General features: G+C 35.4%; 2 protein-coding genes across 3 annotated transcripts; both read left to right on the top strand.

Moving 5' to 3' along the window:
• Positions 1-622: 622 nt before the first annotated feature.
• Positions 623-12,662, top strand: LOC111490961 (la-related protein 1A). Its single transcript, XM_023139635.1, has 15 exons — positions 623-1,228; positions 2,335-2,854; positions 3,066-3,225; positions 3,656-3,746; positions 3,992-4,063; positions 5,603-5,861; positions 5,980-6,145; positions 7,850-7,919; positions 8,485-8,589; positions 8,680-9,020; positions 9,245-9,388; positions 9,477-9,540; positions 9,830-9,975; positions 10,186-10,290; positions 12,096-12,662. Exons 1-15 carry the CDS (start codon positions 977-979, stop codon positions 12,244-12,246), a joined length of 2,646 nt encoding a protein of 881 aa, XP_022995403.1. The 5' UTR covers positions 623-976; the 3' UTR covers positions 12,247-12,662.
• A 1,686-nt stretch (positions 12,663-14,348) lies between these two features.
• On the top strand, positions 14,349-21,460 carry LOC111490960 (protein argonaute 4-like). Of its 2 annotated transcripts, XM_023139634.1 has the most exons (23): positions 14,349-14,528; positions 15,827-16,073; positions 16,232-16,437; positions 16,525-16,749; positions 16,859-16,995; positions 17,080-17,177; positions 17,257-17,354; positions 17,730-17,889; positions 17,978-18,094; positions 18,185-18,292; positions 18,402-18,464; positions 18,537-18,650; positions 18,724-18,889; positions 18,961-19,073; positions 19,316-19,453; positions 19,591-19,721; positions 19,844-19,909; positions 20,064-20,127; positions 20,223-20,334; positions 20,414-20,487; positions 20,588-20,682; positions 20,777-20,808; positions 20,911-21,086. In XM_023139634.1, exons 2-23 carry the CDS (start codon positions 15,828-15,830, stop codon positions 21,084-21,086), a joined length of 2,739 nt encoding a protein of 912 aa, XP_022995402.1. In that variant the 5' UTR covers positions 14,349-14,528; position 15,827. The 2 variants fall into 2 exon arrangements, with proteins under 2 accessions (XP_022995402.1, XP_022995401.1); XM_023139633.1 differs by lacking the exon at positions 14,349-14,528 and having other exon boundaries at positions 15,828-16,073; positions 20,911-21,460.
• The last annotated feature ends 605 nt before the right edge of the window (positions 21,461-22,065 follow it).

A 22,065-nucleotide genomic window follows, 5' to 3' on the forward strand; every position in this document is an offset into this window, starting at 1 on the left:
GTGGCTTACAAAATAAGAGAAATTTGTCCATTAGTACAATGCTCGTCATACTGGTTACATTGCACGAGTTAGTTACGAGGAAATTAGCTCGACAATTATTATACTAATATGTGCCTCGTAAAATTTTTGTTGACCTTTTACGGATTAAGTAAAGAGAGAATCGTACTCAATTATAATAGGATCACATCGACCAAAGACACGTACGAGAATGAGAATGAGTATTAAAGTTGAAAAGTTGTAATTTAATAAATGGGAGATGTCGAAAAGGGTAAGAGAAATGTTATCAATTTTCATTCTCGTGTCAACAATTTCACCTATTCCTGACTTCAACATCGACATAAAAAATAGACGGCTATTTTTGATTTATGGTAAAAAAAAAACTATGAAAAAAATAAAACTAAAGCGTTTAATTTTTTAAGTGTAAATTATTTATTTATTGATTTAAAATTTTTGTAATATTGATGAAAATCGACATTTTATGGATATTTTATAAATTTTATAAATAATAATAATAAATAAACAAATAAATAAATAAATAATCCTCCGTTTACAACGGGACTGTGCAGCTGGGTCGCAGCCCTTTGTGTTGTTGTCTGCCCTTTCTGCCCTCGCTATATAAATTCACGTTCTTCCGCCAAGCTCCCCACTCCCTCTCTCTCCAACATCTTTCTCTCCTCTCCGTTTCAGAGCCCCCACTGTCTGCTTTGCTCCAAACTTTCCTTCATAAACCCTAGCAGTCCACTTCTGTCTCCCTCTCTTGGCCGCTTCTTCCTCAAATCCACCTTTTCTTTTCTTTCTGCTACTGTGATCTGCTTCCCAAAAAGTAGTTCTAATAACTTTGGGAGCTTCTTCATTCTTCGCTTCCAAATCCCCGCCTATATTCTTCCAATTTCACTTCTTCCTGCTGTTCTTGTTCAATCTCTGAGGAATCCGGTTGTTGTTTCCCCTCCTGTTGCTTGGAATCTAGCGCTGAAAAATGGTTATGGTAGAGAGTGAGGTCGCCGCCGACGACAACAAAGAGACCAATGGCCGCAAGTCTCCTTGGAAGACTACGGCTCTGGTCGATGGGAAGGAGATGGATGCTCCTGTAATGGGAGCTGACGTTTGGCCTGCACTCGCCGACGCGCAGCGGCCTAAAAATCTCGATGCTACTACTTCTGCTAAGTTTTCTGATTCAGGCGAGGTTTCTGATGAAGTAGCTCTTCAGTCTCCTCCTTCAGGAGCGCAGGTTAACTTCCTCCCTTAAATATCTTGCACTCACATACAATCACATGGTGTTTCAGCATACGACTTGGAAAATAGCGTTATTGAAAATTTCTGTGATGCAACTGTAACTGGCATTCTCTTTAACTTATTTAAAATTTTTATCCTCCCAATGTCAGCTAGTTAGCGAGTTTCATTTCTAGTTTGCAATGGGACTTTTGGATGTTCCTTTTAGGAGTTTGATTTTAGTTCAGTCGTCGCGGTGTTTTCGCTTCAATTGATTATGAGACGAGCTTATTTCGCAGATATCGGCTCGATACTTTGTGACTAATATGAAAGGTTTTCGATTTCGACTTCTGGGTTTGGGTATTCTCATGTTTTCCACCATTTTTCTCTCCCCTTCCACCACTCTTCTCGGGGAGTCTCTCAAATTTGATAAATATAATGCTACTTGACGGCGAATCATTTTCACGTGAAAATGATATCTATGGAGATGCCTAACCGATGATTGTCGAGCGAGGCTTTCAGCCTCTTTTCGGCTATATTCTTTCTTCCATAGTATTTACTTCAATTTATTTTTGTCTTCTTCCGGCCATTTTCTTCAGATCCCTTTATTCTGTCCATGTTCTTTAGATCATATGTATGATCCTGAAAAAAGCAGAAAATCTCAGCTAGTGTGGGTCATCAAAGTTCCCCAAGTCTCGACAATTTTTAAGAAACTAACATTTATTATGTTACTCCTATTGTAATTTTGAAATGACTCCAGTATGTTTCACTCGGGGAGAAAATTGGTTATCAGTATTTCATTGTCTTATGAATGTCTTGTACTATTGATCATGTGACATTCCCTGTTGCTCTAATTGTTGAAAGTCTTTTTTTATTTAAAAAATAATTATTATTACTCTGTGTGTTCTGAAAGATGTAAGGTTGGTATCCTTGTTTTAAACTGCATAATGAGAGCAGAGCAGAGTTATGACGATGTATGATTTGCTATTTAAAGAAGAAAAAGGAAATAAAGGAAAAGATGCTTGCTGTGTTAACCCTTTGGCGCTTGTTAATTAATTATATCCAATTTATTTTATTATTCCTTTTGAGTAAATTTAACTGGAGGGACATGATGCTTTCAACTAGGGAGGATATGCACAAAGGGCACCTGCCTCTCGGAACCCTAGTTATTCACACAAGAATATCCATTCACATCATCAAAAGCCAGGCTCCAAGCGCAACCCAAATGGTCCTCCACATGTTTCTGTTCCATTACCTTATCATCAACCACCAATGCCTCCACTTTTTCCGCCCATATTACATCCTCCTCATCTCGCTGTTCCTGGATATGCTTACCAGCCTCGACCTGTAGCTGGTGTTGAAGTACATATGGTTAAGCCTAGCAATGAGACATCAGTCCAAGCTTTTGTTCCACCTGTTGAGCCTCCGCCCCGAGGTGATCCAAGTGGTTATGTTGTTGGTATTCATAATAGAAGACCTAATATGCAAGATCCTGGTGTTCATTGGAACCATGCTTGGTATCATCAGAGGGGATTTAATCCAAGAGACAACATTTCCATGCAACATGGTGCTGGACCACGCCCTTTCATACGACCACAATTTTTTTCTCCAGCTCCTGGCTTCATGGTTGGTCCAAGTTTTCCTGGTAATTATGGCATCCTAATTACTTTGAGGTGTCTTGAGATATGTCATTCTAATCTTGATCTCCTTGCCCTTCTTTGTTCTCTAAGTATAAGAATCTGCCACAAATTTTAAACTGCTCTTAAGTTTAAATATGTGCTGTTATGTTGTTGCACTATAATAACATGAAATTCTCAATTGAATTTGTTCCCACCAAAGATTTCTATGTTATGCAGGACATGGACCTATGTATTATGTTCCGGTTCCACATCCTGATGCAATTGGGAGACCGCCTCATTTTATTCCACACCCTCTTAATCCAAGGGCTTCAATGCTTCCCCCAGATATGCTAGCTCTTCGGGCCAACATTGTAAAACAAATTGAGTATTATTTTAGGTAGGCCAACAATCAATCTAGGAAGTGAACATTTTTTTTTGTTCAACCCCCTATTTGTTGAGAAATTTGAGATTTTGATACTGCTTTACATCAGAATTTTTACTTGTTAGTATTAATCTTTTCATATATTCTATTTATTTATGTAGTGTTGAATGCTTCATTGCACCTGAGTTTCTTGGCAACTTTTGTACTCAATTTTCTTTTCTTCTTTGGATGTATATTTTTTTAATTACACTTGGATAAGTTTTTCATTTCTATTGACTGTAGCCACGATATTTATATTTTCATTTGGCCTTCGAATTCCAGTTGGAACATCTCTTTGTCAGCTCCCTTGCTGGTTGAGTATTACTCGTGTATTTGTTGCTTTCCACTTAAGGTGGAAAAATTTGCCTTCAACTTATCCTACATTTTCCTTATATCTTGGTTGCAGCGATGAAAATCTGAAGAACGATCATTACCTAATATCTTTGATGAATGACCATGGATGGGTTCCAATATCGGCCATTGCTGAATTCAAAAGGGTACATTTTAATATTTATTGAAGTGATTCAGAAAATGTAAATAACCCTTTTTTTCCCATCTAGAAGATCTGTTGATCTATGGTCACGATAGAATGGAGCACTGCTGTACTGATAGGTTCAAAAGTTGTACCATGCCAATATATTATGCTTAGTTATTTTGCATTTTAGATGTCATGTTCTATCAATTTGATGTCTTATTCTTTTTAGCACACATATATATCTTTTATGTGAAAATCCGATTCCAGGTTAAGAAAATGAGCACTGACATCCCGTTCATCCTTGATTCCCTGCACTCATCTGCAATTGTTGAAGTTCAGGTATCTATTACTTTGTTTTATTTCTTTATTGTTCATTTCTTAATTTATGGTGCAAAAGGAATTCTTATGAAGTATTGTATTAGAAAATCTGATGAACACCGGTTTTTAATTGATTTATAATTTTTAATTATCCCTGTTTTACTTTGTCCTTTTTAATTGGTACCCCTTTTCTTTTTAGAATATCAGAAAAAAAAAAAATGGAAACTATATTATTGCCTAGTTCTTTCCCCTCTTAAATGGACGTTCTTTCCAGTTGGCTTTAATTAATTTTCTTATCCGTTTTTTTTCTTCTAAAACAACACTGATGCAAATAAATATATTTCAAAACAACCTACTCTTTTCCACCTGGCATTTTATGTTGCTTGATTTTTGACGTACTAGGAATGGGAGCACATGCTTCTTCTTCTTCTTCTTCTTCTTCTTCTTCTGTTTGGTATTTGTCTTTAATTTCAACTCACCCTGTGAAATGCATGGAGTTAAAACCTTGAGACTGCAAGGATTTTAGTGCTGCAGTTGGAATGATGAAATTTTAAACTGTTGACTTTCTGCAACACTACTTTCATAATGCTGTCATGTTGAGAAACCTATCTAATTAGAATGTTGTCATGTTGTGGGGGATTTAAAATTGACAGCTTTGAAACTGCTAGTTCGACACTGCCTTTATTTACTTTTTGGTTTGTTTCAGTTTTAGCTTTTAATTTGCACTTCCCAACTCTTTTCTGAACGAATCTAGAAATTAAATTTCTTTCCCATTCTTACTCGCATTTTAGATAGTGGGGTTGTTGGGATGGCATCCTCGCTGCATTTTAAACTTGTTCAAGCATCCGGTTTGTCTAATTTATTGTAATGAACGAAACATTTCTCCTGTGTTACTGAGGTTTAAGTTAGATGTGGACCATACTTAAATGTAATGAATGGAGTTGCAGCATCAGTTTTTAAGTTAGGTGTGATGACAATTAAAGATACCAAATTGATGCAGGACAGTGGAGAGGATGTGAGTAGAAAAATAAAGAGATAGGGGAAGAGAGGAGTGTTCATTTGTTGAATTTGGTGTATGAGAATCGGTTTGATCCTTTTCCATATGGATGAATTTTGGATATCCAACATTTTGAGTGATAAAAATTATGGATTGTATTCCCCAGTTTCTAGTAAGCTAATCACTTGGTTTGAAGTAGATGTGCAGATAGAACAGAGGTGACGTTTGGTGTTTTTCTAGGGATCTAAGGAAACCTCAGATTCATTTGAATTTGAGGTAGATTTTAGATGTGGACTTGAATAATGTGGACCTCAAATATAAATGTTATTGCCATTTAGCAAAATCATTATCCATAATGATCATATACTTGTACATATTATCCCTCAAATATTCTCTGCTTTTCCAGTACAACTGCCGTACTCTGCGTGTGCTAATATACTTGAAAAAGAAGGATCCAATAGTGTTCCCTAGTAGAGCATATATTAAAAACGAGTTAGAAACTACACAGGCTTGTAATGAAGCAAATTTATTTTTCTTTACTTACAAACCTCAATTATCTGTAGGGTGACAAGGTACGACGACGTGATGAATGGTTAAAGTGGATTCCAGTTCCTGCGGACTCTAAATCAACCCTAAATGTTGACACTTCTTCCAATCCGGTGGATGAGTCTACTAACTCATTGGTGGATGAGAATGCCTCAGATGGTAGTAGAATGCTGGCGTCTGAAGATAATATCAAATTTTCACGACTTCAGGGTTGTTCTCTGGAGAAATCCTCAAACAGGGACAACCTAGAAGTAGTAGATCTAGATATAGTGGAAGGTGGTAGCTTGATTTTTAGTTTGATGATGGAATTAAAGTATTGTTATGAACATAGTAGTGCAAGTAGGTCAATTTAGTAATCATCTTTTGGTTTAATGCTGGTTGTAAACTTCTTCAGAACATTCTCATGGAACTGGGCGTCAAGGCATAGAGATTTCATCAAACGTTGATGCACATAATGTTGATGATCTTTCAAGCCAATTTTCAAGTACTTTCATGCTTGATGAAGAGTTAGAGATTGAGCAGAAAACGATAAAAAAAGATGATTTGACTTCAAATGGAAGGTATATGATTGATTATTATTGTTCGATGTTTTTTTTTATCTTTTCTTTTTTTGTTGGCATTACTTTAGGCATATAATTAATAATGTACCCTTTTGCAATTTATTTGTAATCTTCTGCCCAGGTTGAGCTCTCCCCCCTCAAAACAAAATAAAAAAAAAGGAAAAAAAGGAAAAAAAGGAGAAAGGTTCTGTCATTATAAAGAGGGAGGAGACTGATCTGCGTTTGTTTGTTCATTGTTCTTAGTCACTTGGTCAAAGAATATCAATTTGTTAGTCTCTCTTGGTCAAAGGCTTCATTCAAATTCTTCCTTCGCCACATATTCTCCTTCTTGGTGTATTATGTGCAAAGCTCAATCTGAGTCTCATTACCACCTTCTTTAGTACTTGATATTTTGCTCAACTATACTGGAACTGGAACATTCTTTTGGAGAGTTGTGGGTGGATTATGGTTAGTTCTGCAAAACATAAGTTATCTCTTCTCTTTCATTTTTGTGGCCTGTGGGACATCCTATCACGGGTGACAAGAAAACCCTTTGGCTTGCTTTTATTCCATCCTTCTTTTTGGACTTTTTGGCTTTAAGGGAATGTTCAGATCTTCAATGACAAATCGTCATCCTTTGATAGCTTGGAGTTTTTCTTAATGCTTGATATTGGTGTAAAGGGTCACAATCTTTTAGAGCTTATATTCTTTCTAACTTAGTTCCTAATGGGAGAGCTTTTATGTAATCCACCAATGGTGGATGAGAGTTTTTTTTTATCTCCTTCGATTTCAATCATCTATGAAATTTATTCTCTTTCTCAGAAAAAAAGAAAAAATCACTTCAAGATATCCTTTGTTGGAAAACCCAAGGTTTTGTGCAAATTTTGTGTAGCTTTCTTTTGGAAATAATTAGAAAGAAAAAAGAGGATTTTAAAAGGGTAAAGTTTTCTTTTGTAAATTCTGTAGATGGTGCTAGCTTTTGTATGAAGATCCCCCCCTTAAATCTAGGGACTTTTGTTACTGATCCAACTTCGATTTTTTTCACAATTTGAGTGCTTTTTGACAATTTTCTGGATGCTTGGAAGACTTTTGTGTCTTCCTTTATACCCTTTTTAATGAAAGACTCCTATCTAAAATCTGTCTCTTTCACAGGTTTACAATTCTTTGATTTCTTCTCCATCTCTAGTTTCTTCTTTTCTTCCCTGTATGGCTTCCATCAACTCTCAAGTCATTCATTCCCCATACGTCTATCTTTCCTCTCTATCATGTTGTTGTCATGCATGAATTAGATATATAGATTTTATTGTACAAGTATGATCCACCTGGATCACAACAATGGTGTTTGGCATGATTAAAAAAAAAATCTTGCTAATTTCTTTATTGGAGACTTATTATCATGAAATCTTTTGTTACAATTTGGTGCCTGAGTTTTTGTAATTACAATTCCTATTTGGTCAATTCTCAGCCCTTTTTTGTAAACTCTCTTGGCTCTTTTGGTGAATAACTTTTGCTTATCTATTAGACGCTGATAGAGAGATAACTACTTGATGCCTTTTGTGTTTTGACTCTATTCACTCATGTTTTTTGGTTGTTTTGCTTAAAACGTATATCTTCCCCACTGTATACAATGGATTGGACCCATTGGTATGGTGAACAATTTGTAGGATGTTCTAAGCTGGTTTTAGATTCTGATTTTTTTTGTTCTTTGTTGTATCATCCACCAAGGATTGATGAAGACGATGACGAGATTGCTGTTAATGACCAAGATGTCCAGAGACTTATTATTGTCACCCAGGTATCTGTTAATAGGGAAATGATTTCCTTCCCTATCGAGCAACTGATGCTCAATTTAATAACATTAATTTTATTTTTTATAGGGACACTAGATGAAGATCAAATCACAATATTCAATCATTTTTTTATATTGATATTATCTGTGGTTATATGAACCTTGATTCAACCATTCATCCAAATATTCTTGCTGAAAAGTGTAGGAAATCAAGAAAAGTTTTCTAGTGGCCAACTGTTCTGAATCTGAGGATTTTCCTGCATCCTGTGTTCTGGAAGACAAATATTTACTCAAGTAGAAATGAAACTATCAGTGTATTAGTTGGTCGTAGTTGCCCTCCCCTCAATCTGATATTGGGCCTTGTCATCGTTATTTGGTAGAATTTAAATGTTTCCAATAACCAAGAAAAAAAGATCGCGAGGGTAGCCAAGAATTTATGATATATGGACTTTGAACTGGATTATACTGCGTGTATATTTGTGTTTTATGAGACTATTCCTCCCAATGTTGTTGCATCTCAAATTTCCTTTTTTTTTTTTAATAATTTTTTTGCTCCATAATTGCCTTGCAGAATAGTTGCATCGAAAAGAGATCTACAATTGGAGGCAAAGAATCAAAATCAATATCTAAAGAGCTTGCTTCAACAATAAATGATGGTCTTTACTTCTACGAGCAAGTTGAGGACCTACCATCCCTCTTATTTTGTTTTTATGGAATTCTTTCTCCCATATTTTAATGATTGTTAAAGTTTTTTTTACACGCAAAGGTACTGGAAAAAAAGCGATCTAATCGTAAAAAGAGCAAATGCAACTCAGAGAATAGGGAAGGAGCCTCAAGATTATCTAGCAATGCTTCAGTACCAGCAAGGTCAAAACCTAGTGAAAATTCTGCTGGATACTGTGGTTTGGATGAAATCGGAAATTCTAGTCCCAGGAAGAAACAAACTAAAACCTTCCCTAAACAACAATCATCACATAAGCAGCGCTTTTTCTCCAGCAACTTTAGAAATCATGGAACCAGTCGGAACTCTCTTGGCATTGTAGCAGAGAGTCCACCCAGCAATTCTGTTGGTTTTTTCTTTGGTTCTACTCCTCCTGAAAGCACAAGGTTAGTCTGAAGAAGCTCTCGTGTGTAGAAAATATGATGGATTTTCTTTCTACTAAAGTATGCCTGCTGCTAGTTGGAATATACGCGCTCACTGCTCTTGAGAAAAAGGAAGTTAATTGTAGGACTGAAGTTACTTTTTTTCAGTTTCCTATACAAAGAAATCATACCCCAAATATTTCCCCCCAACTTGATGGGCTAATAAGAGTATGATCTTATATTTACAGCTCCAGGCCATCGAAATTGAGTGTTTCTCCTCATGGAAATTTCCTTGCAAATAGTCCACCTGTGGGTTCCCTGCCCAAGTCTTTTCCGCCATTTCAGCATCCCAGTCATCAACTTCTAGAAGAAAATGGTTTTAAACAGCAGAAGTGAGACAGTCATCAACTTATGTTATATATTTTGCTCAGATATGAGGATAGCTTGTAATGTGAAGTCTTCCTATTTTTCTCATTTTAGGTACCTTAAATATTACAAAAAGTGCTTGAATGATAGAAAGAAGTTGGGAATTGGTTGCAGCGAGGTGGATTGCCTTCCTATACTTTCCTATCATCATATTTATTGTATCTCGGAAAATTTCATTATTGCTTCTTTTACTTATATTTTATTTATAGTCCATTCTTCTGGAGTATTTAAGTACTTTTCAGATCTACTCTTCTTTCATGTCTTATTCATGCTGTCTTAATCACGTATACCTTTTTGTTTGTCTTCTTGGAGTCAACATTGTTAAATTTTTACATAGTTGACAGTGTCAATCTTTTACATTTACTTTTTATATATAAATTTACCTCTAAAGTGATCTGTTTCTGCAGGAAATGAATACTCTTTATCGGTTTTGGTCTTATTTTCTAAGAGACATGTTTGTCATTACAATGTACAATGACTTCCGAAAATATGCACTGGAAGATGCTGCGTCTAACTATAATTATGGAATAGAATGCCTTTTCAGGTTCTATAGGTACCGGCTACTAATCATACTTCCCTTTTCCGCATTCATCCATTAGAGTTCTCTTGTTTACGTGCTATCTTCACTTTCTGAAGTTTCAGCACGAGTCTTGCCTTGCTCACATTTTTTAATCGCATTTTTTTATATGAATAAAAGTTGAATTCTGAAGCAAAATCTTCTGGAAACATTTTATAAGTTTGACTATTTATTTTCTGGTATCAGCTATGGTTTGGAAAAGGAATTTAGGGAGAATCTATACGCAGACTTTGAACAGCTTACACTTGAGTTCTTCCAGAAAGGAAATCTGTACGGCCTTGAGAAATACTGGTGAGTTCTATGTATTTCCTGTTACTTTCGAGGCGTTTAAATTCCCTACTGCAGGCTTTAATCTATTTATATTTATGTATCATAACTGGATCTTAGCACTGAGGACAAATTCTTCAGACAGTAAACTGAGATTTTTTTGGCGGTCTTAGTGATGCCAAACAATAAACAGAGGGATGCCGTCTTTAGTCTGTGTTTAGGTTCATATCATGATACACAACTCATATTTGACCACCCTTTGAAAAAATGACCTAATGCCAACCTCCGATGGATAGCCAATACATCTTTTTGAATATTTCCAGCTAGACTTGTGGTCTCCTTCTTGAAGAACGCTGTGACGGTTTGTAGAGAGAAGAATATTCAGAACACAAGTTTTTCTTTCCAAAACCTCTAACAAGATTCCTAAAAAATTCTTAGGGAGGATCTTTGAAAATTCTTAGGGAGGCCAGGTTTAAGCCTTAGTTATAGTTTGTTAATTAGCTTTGAATTGTCGATGCCGAAGTCTAGTTCTCTCCTTGCTTTGAACAACAGCTTCAAAACACCCTGCCCTCTATAATAAAAGGAAATAAGCATACTGAAGTAAGATTGTATACATTGACCAAGGCATTTTGTCGGAGAATTTTCTTTTTTTAAAAAATAAAAAATAAAACAAGCTTTACAAAGGAGGTATAGTTACAACAACCATTAGAGTAAATACCATTTAGAACACTGGAAGTTGGCCAAATCAACCTCTTCTCAACTTCTATCTGTATTATAATAAATTCTTCTGTTCACATGAAAACTTTAATGGCTTTCATCAATTGAAGCAACTGGATTGTTTTATTTCGACTGATCTCTCAATTGCTTGCGCATGAAACGTTGAACTCCATCAATGAGTTCCCTAAGTTTCTGCTAAAATATGCATTGAAAGAACGATTGTCCCACTGTTTCTTCAGGGACTCCATTTTTGCAACCTTTTAGCTGTATTAACGCTCTCTAGTAAAGCTCACTGAAACAACAATAGATAAAGAGGGACATATATATTAAGAAAGGGAAAGTGCACATGAAGAGGCAGACAAGAGGCTATTCCTAACATTTTAGTTTAAGGAGATCTATAAAAACCTCTCCTATCAGGCCATGAAAATAATTTGAAGAAATAGCGTAGGCATCAGCACCTATATAACTATTTTGTGATTGGACATTTAGAGAGACCATATATATATGTATTATACATCTTGACCACCAAATATATCAGATCCCCCACGCTCATCAATAAATGGGGTATACCTTTTTCGGGGGGCGGCGATCAACCATCCACATGCATTAAACTATGCATCTCTACTGATTGTCACCCCCCTTTTTCACTGAAAATCAAAAAGACTGCTTGTTGCTTGAACATGGCCCTAGCTTTGGAGTACTATTCGAGAGAGATTTTAAATGCCAAGGCAAGCCCTGGGAGGGAGACAGGATGAGTTTTAAATGGTTAGGTTTCAAACTCCAAACGTTCCGACCGTATATCTCCAAAATCTTTGGAGTATATCTCACATAATCTCAAATTGTACACATTCCTTTTTTGGCCGAGTTTACCTGCTCCTGCCCAACATTATCAGTTCGAGCGTCTTGTTTATTTGACACTATGTATGCCACACAATAGAATTGTTTTGAGCATCTTTTTTTTTCTATTTTCGTATATGTCTCATATTTTCCGACTGTAGGTTGGAAGTAGTTGAGTTTTCAATCTGTTCTCTATATTTCAGCTGGTTGTCTTAAACATTATATTGAGTATCTTTTGCCACTGGGTCAAATCATCTATTCCGTATACCTTGCAGGGCTTTCCACTACTATCGTAGGCAACGAGATCAGAGAGAGCCCCTAAAGAAACATCCAGAACTAGACAAGTTACTTAGGGAGGAATACCGTAGCTTGGACGATTTCCGTGCTAAAGAGAAGGCAGCAACTGCAAAAGAGGATGGGAATTAAGAGCGAAGTGATCAACCTTCATGGCGACATATTCCAATTTTGAAGACAATTCTAACAACTTGATAGGTGAATTGAGGAGCTAAGTTTGGTTTTGAGGCTAAAATGGCTTTGTACATTAAATATTCAAGTGAATGCCTCTGTTATGGCTGCTGCTGAGGTTTCTTAGAATTTGAGATGAGGTTGTGTGGGGTATCTGCCTTTGTTTTGGTGCTGCCTGCAAGCTTGAAGAGAGATCCCCATGTTGCCTGTCAGTCACATTGGTATTTCTCTAGACTGTGTAACGTTGTAAATAGGTGAAATGAAATTTTGGATAAGCAAGAAGAACAAGAAAAGAAAAAAGAAAAAAAAAAAATAGAAATATTGTTGGTTAGGCCTTATGAGAATTGAATAATAAGAAAATTTATTTTTTTGTCTGATTATTATTGTATGATCTGTTGTTTTGATGTGAATTTAGAAATCTTTGGTTCCATTCGATTGAGTTCCTCTTCTTTCTCGAAGAACAAAGTTGCTTTATCGAGTTTGTAAAATGATAATTAAGTTGAATAGGTGTGGCTATATTAGGATTTATCCGGTTCGAGTTCATCTTCTTGGAACAAAGTTGTCTTATCGTGTTTATGAGGTAAAATGATAATTCACCTAAGAATAGATGTGGATATATTAGGTTCCGTTCGCCCGAGTTCATCTCTTTCTTGAGAAACAAAGTTGGCTCAAGTTCATCTTCTTTCTTAAGAACAAAGTTGGCTTGTTGGCTCGAATTCATATGAATTTATAAAGTAAACATATGAAGTAAAATGATAATTAGATTAGCTATTGTTGACCCTTCATATTTCATATAAAATTGTGATGTTTTTAATGGGATGGTTTTCTTAAAATTAATTTTGATAATTTTTAATGGTACAAAAAAAAAAAAAAAAAAAAAAAAAAAAAAAAAAAAAAAAAAAAAAAGAAACTATATATTTCAAAATTAATTCTATTTCTAACATATTTAGATGAATTATAAAGATGTTATTCTAAATTTTAAATCTGTACTAATTGAGTAATTATGACTTTTCACTCTTGCCAAAAGATTATTGACCTAATCAATTTTATTTTTTAAAAAATAAATTGATTTACTAGATATAAAACTAATTTTTATGCTTTAATTTTGTATTAGTAACTTTAATTATGAATTCTTAATGTATAATTTCAATCAAAAGTTTACCACAGTAAAAATAGAAATTGAACTGATTCATAGTTAAATCTTATGTATTTTGTTTGGAATTAAATTTGATTCCTTAATTGCTTTTTTTTTTTTTATTATAAATTCTCTGTTTAATTTTAATTCCTTAATTGCTTTTTTCAAGGAATCTTGTATATGGATTTTCCACACATATTCATTTTTAATTACTTTTTAAATATATTTTTATCATTACTTTTCCGGAAAAATTTTATAAAATTTCCTAATAAAAATAATAACATTTTATAAATAAATATAAGTAAAAATTTAATTATAATAATAAACAAACATAATTTATAATAATTTCAATTTTCAATATCACAATAATCTTTAACAATTCAACCATTTATTAATAAATAATCAATTAAAAAAATTATTCTCGTTCTCATTTCCATTATAAATAGGGATTTATTACCGTTCCGGTTGAGAGTTAAATGAAGAAAAAGGACAAACTTTTGAAATAGAATTTGTAATTACTTTTCTACCCCTCATATTTTGACATTAGTGCCCTCATGTAATAAATAATAATTTATTGCGAAAGGAATTATTTATACCTAATGAAAATACACGTGTCAACAGGTTAGGAACACATGGACCCACGCAGCAGAAAACGTAAGAGTATGGGACACAGCCGCCATTTTGCGAATTAAGTGGTGGCAAAAAAGTAAAGTTGAGTGGAGGAGTGGGTTATTACACGCGGCAAACCGAGGAATTTAGGAACACAAAGCGCGCGTGGGGGCCACTTGACTGAATGCAATCGTGGCCGTCGATTTGTCACATTTAGATTTTTATTTTTAAAAAGAAAAAGAGAAACGGTTGGGATTCAGCCATTTCGTGAGGTGTGATTTTATATAAAAGGAAAGGATGTGAGCACGTCGTTATTGGAGCTGATTTCATCACTCTGTATCCATTTACATATTTAGAGAGAGAGAGAGAGAGAGAGAGAGAGAGAGAGAGAGAGGTAGAAACAGTTTGACTTGGCTGGCGAACTGTGTGTAAAGTTGTTGCTGTAGTTTCTAGGGTTTTCACACTCTCCGTCTTCGCTTCGATCTTCTCTCTGATCAAGGTACAGATTTCATCATCGTTCTTTTTTTATGTTTCTGATGCTTTTAATGGTGTTTTGATGGATTTCTGTCATTTTTCTGTACTCTTATTATATTTTTCGTTCTCTCTATTTTGTGAGAGAATGCGGCTACTCTTAACTGTCGGGCCTGCAATCTACTTTTGATTTTGTTTTCCTTCTTAAAGGCTTCTTAAAGGGTTATGTAATGTTTATTCTCGTTGTTGTCGGGAGTCTTGTCGTGTTCTGCTGTATTTTCTACTCTTTCTGATTTTGAACTGAAGATCGGTTGTCTGAAGAACGGCTTGAGTTTTCTATTTCTGTTCACGCTTGTTTATGCTTTTTCGGTAATCGGCTTGATTTTTACTTTCTGATCACATTGTTTTTTATTATTTATTACTTTTTATTTTTTATTTTTTTATAGTGGTTATTTCTTCTCATTTCTAGTTCTGGTCTCTCTGTTTTGAAGTGTTGGTGGATCATTTAGACGTCCATCCTGTAGAGTTTACTTGCATAAGTTTTTTGCATGTACAATTTGCATGCTGATTTTTAGTGTTCTTTTGTTTTCTAATTTATTTGTTGGACCAACAGTCTAATGTTTTGGCTCCGCTTCGTTGGATATGCAAATTTTTGTCGTTGATGTATGTTTAAGCTGTCGTGTTTTATTTGTACTTCAGTAGTCCAAGACATGATTCTTTAATCTAATTTTGAAACTATGCGGACTAGTTTTTTACGTTTTTCGAGCCGTTCAATGGTATATACGTTACGTTTTTCTGCTTTTAGTTGAACCCTGCATGTCATTATCGTTAACGTCATTATTAATTTATCTAAGAATGGTGTCTTATCTTGATGTGCCTGTCAATTGGACATGCGAGTTCTGCATTGTGCTTCTGAGAAGTTATTTCAGCTTACTTGGTTCGTATGAGGGTTTTCATATGGTTTTCCTGTTCTGGACCTTTTGAGGGGACTAGCTGCTATGGTTAATTACAATTGTCTATGTTCGGCCTTCCACAGCGTTGAATGTTTCTTGGTGCAGTATATTTCGTTGTTATATCAAACCTATTAAGAATGGGAGATTTGAAATTTTCAGTTGGTAGTTGGTTTGGCTTATTGTCGGGTTTCAATCCGTATAAATTGAGCTGCTCAAACCACTAATTTGAATTGACACTCCTTTTGGACTCCCATATAATGCTGTGACTAGCTTGGTTTTGAATCATAAAAAAAATAGACAACATATTTATTAGCTTATAAATAGTTCCGTAATTATGTATTATGTGTCTTACTAGTCATGTGAATTACTTTAGGATGAGTTCAAATGAGCCAGATGGAAATGGGGCTGATGGCGCGTTACCGCCTCCACCTCCTATTCCCCCTAATGTTGTTCCAGTTCAAGCTGAACTAGAGCAGCCTCCAGAGTTACTGAAGAAGAAGGTTGTTCGGGTTCCGATTGCACGACGTGGCCTTGCTTCCAAAGGCCAGAAGATAACTCTGCTTACAAATCATTTTAAAGTTAATGTCACTAATATTGAAGGACATTTTTTCCATTACAGTGTACGTTCCTTTTTCTATATTTTCCCTCTTTCTTTAAACCAATTTATGTTCCACTGTGATCACATTCACTGTAACTGTTCAAAGCTCGTATAATTTTATGCTGGAGATAGTTTGATGATAATCTTGTTCATATTTTAAAGAATATTTACAATGTACAGGTTGCACTTTCATATGAAGATGGTCGTCCGGTTGATGGAAAGGGTGCAGGAAGAAAAGTGATTGATAAGGTACATGAAACCTATCATAGTGAATTAGCTGGAAAGGATTTTGCTTATGATGGAGAGAAGAGTTTATTCACTGTCGGTCCTCTCCCGAGGAATAAACTTGAATTTACTGTTGTTCTTGAGGATGTCTCTTCAAACAGGTATAAATTTAATGGATCTTATTTATGATTGATTATCAAATCAAACATGTTTGATTGTTGCTATATAATGTATTTTAATTCCTACAGGAACAATGGAAACTGTAGTCCTGAAGGTCCTGGAAGTCCTAATGATGGAGACCGCAAGAGGATGAAACGACCATACCGCTCAAAGTCATTTAAAGTAGAAATTAGCTTTGCTGCTAAGATTCCAATGCAGGCTATTGCAAGTGCTTTACGTGGACAGGAATCTGAGAATTTCCAAGAGGCCATCAGGGTGCTGGACATCATCCTACGGCAGAATGCATCTAAGCAGTAAGTTCATCTTTGTTTGTTTCTCTTTCTCAATAAAGACACTGTTACTGCTGCATCTGATTATATGATTATTCTGATATTTTTTCTAACAGAACATGGTTTGATGCAGAGGTTGCCTACTTGTCAGACAGTCATTTTTCCATAATGATCCAAGAAGTTTTACTAGCGTAGGTGGAGGGGTTCTGGGCTGCAGAGGCTTCCACTCCAGTTTTAGAACAACCCAGAGTGGCCTCTCTTTAAATATTGGCAAGTCTTTCTCATCATACCCTTTCTTATATTTTATTGAATTTATTAATATTCTAATTCATTCTATTATTCTTTTCCCTTCAGATGTTTCCACTACTATGATTATACAGCCAGGTCCCGTTGTGGACTTTTTAATTGCAAACCAGAATGTCAGAGATCCTTTCTCACTTGACTGGACCAAGGTGACCAATGTTCGATTGATTTTATCCTTGCTACTTCTTTTATTTGCCTTACATATTTTTGTAAGATCTTAAACAACAGGCTAAACGGACACTCAAGAATTTGAGGATTCGAGCCAGCCCATCAAATTCAGAATATAAGATAACTGGATTAAGCGAAAAGCCATGCAAAGACCAAATGTACTTCTTTTCTTTTCTTGCTGCTACCTAGTTGCCATTTCTAAATCATGTTAAGTTAGAATTGTGAATAAGTAATGTCATTAGTGTTCACTATATTTTATGACTCTATGTGGTTGAACATAATTCCTAAACACTCATCATTCTTTTTTCAGAACAATTCCGTAAAAAGGCTTTTGGATAATTGGTTTTTAATTGCTATTTTTTTCTCATTTTGTTTTCATGTCTCCTCACCAAAAATTATTATTTTGATGTGCACGAAAATGTTAGTTCTCTTGCATGATCACAGTTTCTGAAAGCGTTTTGAAAACAAAAGCGGAATTGTATTTCTAATGACTCCTAAATATCGTCTTGTTTCTTTTTTGGTGTATGGTATAGGTTTACATTGAAACAGAAAAGTGGAAGTGCTGAAGATTCCATTGAAATCACTGTTTATGATTATTTTGTAAATCATCGGCACATAGAACTTCGATATTCATCAGATCTTCCATGTATAAATGTGGGGAAGCCTAAGCGTCCCACTTATATCCCTATTGAGGTAGAGCTATTATTCCATCTCAAACTTGAAGATCATAGCGTTAGTGATTGCTTTTCTTCCTATGAATGCCTTTTTCTTCTTTGTGAAGCTATGCTCCTTAGTCTCCCTCCAGAGATACACTAAAGCATTGTCTACATTTCAAAGAGCTTCACTTGTTGAGAAATCGAGGCAAAAGCCCCAAGAGAGGATGAGGGTTTTATCTGATGTATGTATGGGTCTTGTCTTCCTTCAACTAGATTTGAGTTATATTTCTACTGATTCCTAATACTGTGTCTGAATTATTGGGTCTATGCAGTCTTTGAAAAAGAACAATTATGATGCTGAACCAATGTTACGGTCATGTGGCATTGCAATTAATTCAAACTTCATTCAAGTTGAAGGCCGTGTTCTACCTGCTCCAAAGGTAGTACTTGCATTTGTCTTTTGGAATCGTAGTCTATTCAGCTAGTTGTTCTGTATCTACTTAACCTCTTAATTTTATTAGTTTTCTGATGAATTTCTTAATTTTGAAGCTGAAAGTGGGCAATGGTGAAGATTTCTTTCCTCGTAATGGCCGGTGGAATTTCAACAACAAGGTTGGTATTTCCCTCATTATTTAGTTTTCTAGCTAATTCTGTGGGCTGTGATTTACAGTGTTTGAACTTCAGAAATTAGCTCAACCAACCAAAATAGAGAGATGGGCTGTTGTAAACTTTTCAGCACGCTGTGATACACGTGGCCTTGTTAGAGATCTTATCAAATGTGGTGATATGAAAGGCATTGTAAGTTATCTTTTATACTTCATTCCTATAATACTAAACGAACAATTAATCGAAATACCTTTTTGGTTTGTAGGCGATAGAAGAACCATTTGATGTTTTTGAAGAAAATCCACAGTTCAGACGTGCACCACCCATGGTTAGAGTTGAAAAGATGTTTGAGGAAGTTCAGTCTAAACTTCCTGGACAACCACAATTCCTCCTTTGCCTACTCCCTGAGAGAAAGAATTCTGATCTTTATGGTAAAGTTCATTTATGCGAGTAAATGACCTTGTTTATGGATGATGTTGATAATGATATTAGCGTTTCTTAGGTCCTTGGAAAAGGAAGAATCTTGCTGAGTATGGCATAGTTACTCAGTGTATTGCTCCTATGCGAGTAAATGACCAATATCTCACAAATGTGCTTCTGAAAATCAATGCTAAGGTTAGCGTATTTTTTGGGTGTGATTTATTGGCGTTGTCTTGTATGTTCACTTTTTGCACCTGCGTTGAGTTAGTGCTATATACTGGAGATTCTGTTTTTGATAACTGTTCTTTTTTGTTGTTGAATTCTATGTGGTGACCTTTGTGTCAAACGAAGTACACACTTTATACGAGTTACCTCAACTTAGGCCAGTTTCTGATAACTGTTGCATCCTTGTGACCAAATCCTCTTATCTTCTGTAGCTTGGTGGGTTAAATTCCTTGTTAGCAGTTGAGCATTCTCCATCCATTCCTATGGTTTCAAAGGTCCCCACAATTATCTTGGGTATGGATGTCTCACATGGATCCCCAGGGCAGTCGGATGTCCCATCTATTGCTGCGGTAAGTTGCTTGATTTCAGGCTAATTATGTTACCTTATTGTCTTTCTTTTGCTAAGCATGCCTTCAATATCTAAATATTGATGGTATCTGTGACAACAATTTTTGAATGACTGAAAATGTTTCTTCCCATTCTGTAGGTGGTCAGCTCCAGGCATTGGCCCTTGATTTCTCGCTACCGAGCTGCTGTTCGGACTCAATCTCCAAAGGTTGAGATGATAGATTCTCTGTATAAACGAATTTCTGAAACTGAAGATGATGGCATAATGAGGTCAGATATCTTTTCTTTTAAGCGACGCCTTGTTAGATTCCCCCCCCCCTAAAAAATAGCTATATTCCTTATGGTAAGTGGTTTGCTGACTTCAGAAGTTCATTTTCCCTATTGAATTTCAGGGAGCTTCTACTCGACTTCTATACTAGTTCAGGTAAAAGGAAGCCCGACCAGATTATAATATTCAGGCAAGTATTTCTCTGAATACTACATTGCGTTGAGTAATAGAGGGTTGCGATTTCAAATAGCTAAATTTAAAGTTTGAGACATCAGATTGTGTCGTTTGCATATGGCTATATTATGCATGCCTCTGAAGTTTCTTTTATACTTGTTTTTGAGTAGGGATGGTGTCAGTGAATCCCAATTCAATCAAGTTCTAAATGTTGAATTAGATCAGATCATCCAGGTTTTATGAACCTCTTAATTAAATCATTCTGAATATCTTTTAGTACCCTTCAGTTCGAAGTCAAATCAACTCTTTTTCCTATAAAATGTTTATAGGCTTGCAAGTTCCTCGATGAAAATTGGTCCCCGAAGTTTGTGGTGATTGTTGCACAGAAAAATCATCATACTAAGTTCTTTCAGTCCGGATCTCCTGACAATGTTCCTCCTGGTATCCCTCTAGACTTTTGATTGCGTGAATTGTAATTGTTCTACCTCTAAAACAATTACTCATTTACAATATTGTGTAGGAACCATTATTGACAACAAAATTTGTCATCCAAGAAACAACGATTTCTATCTCTGTGCGCATGCTGGAATGATAGTGAGTACCATGTTTGAAGTTTTGTTTCAATCCAACGTAGCCTGCTGCTAGCTCGTTTATTTTGTTTGATTGCTAATTTCCTCTCTGTATAACTCTCCAGGGCACTACAAGGCCAACTCATTATCACGTTCTGTTGGATGAAGTTGGTTTTTCTGCAGATGACCTGCAAGAACTTGTGCATTCTCTATCCTATGTGTAAGTAAAATTTAATGGTGATAAATATCACATTCTTCATTCACAGATTCATAAATATGGTTTCTGTAATTGTGTTTTTTTTTTACCTGTACAGATACCAAAGAAGTACTACTGCTATTTCTGTAGGTAAGGATCCATTATTTAAGATTGCTTGAGTTTGATTATACCAAATTGTTGAAGTTGAAACAAAGTCAGCGTTAATATTGTATTCTTATCCCATGGGTGCAGTTGCCCCAGTTTGCTATGCACACTTGGCGGCTACTCAGATTGGCCAGTTCATCAAGTATGACGAATCGTCAGAGACAACGTCGAGTGATGGTGGGTTGACAAGTGCTGGGGCAGTTCCTGTTCCCCAGCTGCCCAGGTTGCAGGAGAAGGTTTGCAACTCCATGTTCTTCTGTTGAGAGGGCTGGCTGGGCTGCTGGTGTCCCCTCGTAAATTAGTGTCTAGTTTTGTTGCGTCCTGACTTACTGCACAGGTGATGGTAGGGGTAGGCTGCTCTATAGATGGGAGAACCTTTTTATTTAGTAGGGAGTGGAGTCTCTTAACAAAACCTCAAGTCTTTATATTTTGTGCTGCCGGCCTTGCCTTACCTTGCCTGTTCAGTATATATAAACCCAGCAAGGAGAGGAGGCTTTTGATTTCCATGGTCGAAAACTAGCAGCGTAATCGTATAGTGTACTCGAAGTTGAACGAACTGCCTTCCCGTGGCGGACATGAATATCACCTGTTATTTTGTTTCTGGCTTAATTCTTCGTTGGCGCTGCAATTCTAGTCTCGTCTTGTTTCCTCTATTGTCAAAATATTAAGCACGAGCTAAACTACATTTATAATTTTGTGTAAATGTGCTTAAAAAGTTCCACTCCTCTCCCCACTAACCTATAACATGAATTTAAATACGTAATCCCTATGACAAAATGAAAAATGCAATCATCTGCATATTTTATTAACTATTCTTCTTAATTATATTTTTTTTTACCAAGTATTTTATTAATTATTTTTAATTATATTTTTTTATCAAGTATTTTATTAATCATTGAACTATGTTACTTGTATAAAATAAGCTCCAATACAAATTGTAGATCAATGTTTTTATTAAAAAGTTGAAAATTGTAGACCAATGTTTTTATTAAAAAGTTAAATTTTTTCGTGGGATTGATAAATTTTTCATATTATCAAATTTTTTTCAGGAAAGAAAAATACATTTAAAAGTAAAAGAAAAAAAAATCAAAATAATATAAATACATCTAAATCTGAAAATCTGAAAATCTGAAAAATAAATTGGTAGTTAATTAGAAAGTAGATAATAAACGAAATAAATATGGAAGAGTAGTGCTTAATTTTGAGGAATAAAAAATAAAAAATTTGGAAATTGTCAAATAA

This window comes from Cucurbita maxima, unplaced genomic scaffold (assembly GCF_002738345.1).
Source record: "Cucurbita maxima cultivar Rimu unplaced genomic scaffold, Cmax_1.0 Cma_Scf00016, whole genome shotgun sequence".
In the NCBI taxonomy this organism is placed as follows: Eukaryota; Viridiplantae; Streptophyta; class Magnoliopsida; order Cucurbitales; family Cucurbitaceae; genus Cucurbita; species Cucurbita maxima.

What these genes read in the sequence shown, in the direction of transcription:
- LOC111490961 (XM_023139635.1), top strand. Translation starts at nt 977, where the DNA reads ATGGTTATGGTAGAGAGTGAGGTCGCCGCCGACGACAACAAAGAGACC. An exon ending in CTCCTCCTTCAGGAGCGCAG is followed by an intron (nt 1,229 to 2,334) that starts GTTAACTTCCTC and finishes GCTTTCAACTAG; the next exon opens with GGAGGATATGCACAAAGGGC. An exon ending in GACTTATTATTGTCACCCAG is followed by an intron (nt 7,920 to 8,484) that starts GTATCTGTTAAT and finishes ATTGCCTTGCAG; the next exon opens with AATAGTTGCATCGAAAAGAG.
- LOC111490960 (XM_023139634.1), top strand. Translation starts at nt 15,828, where the DNA reads ATGAGTTCAAATGAGCCAGATGGAAATGGGGCTGATGGCGCGTTACCG. An exon ending in GTGGTGATATGAAAGGCATT is followed by an intron (nt 18,651 to 18,723) that starts GTAAGTTATCTT and finishes TTTGGTTTGTAG; the next exon opens with GCGATAGAAGAACCATTTGA. An exon ending in GAAGATGATGGCATAATGAG is followed by an intron (nt 19,722 to 19,843) that starts GTCAGATATCTT and finishes ATTGAATTTCAG; the next exon opens with GGAGCTTCTACTCGACTTCT.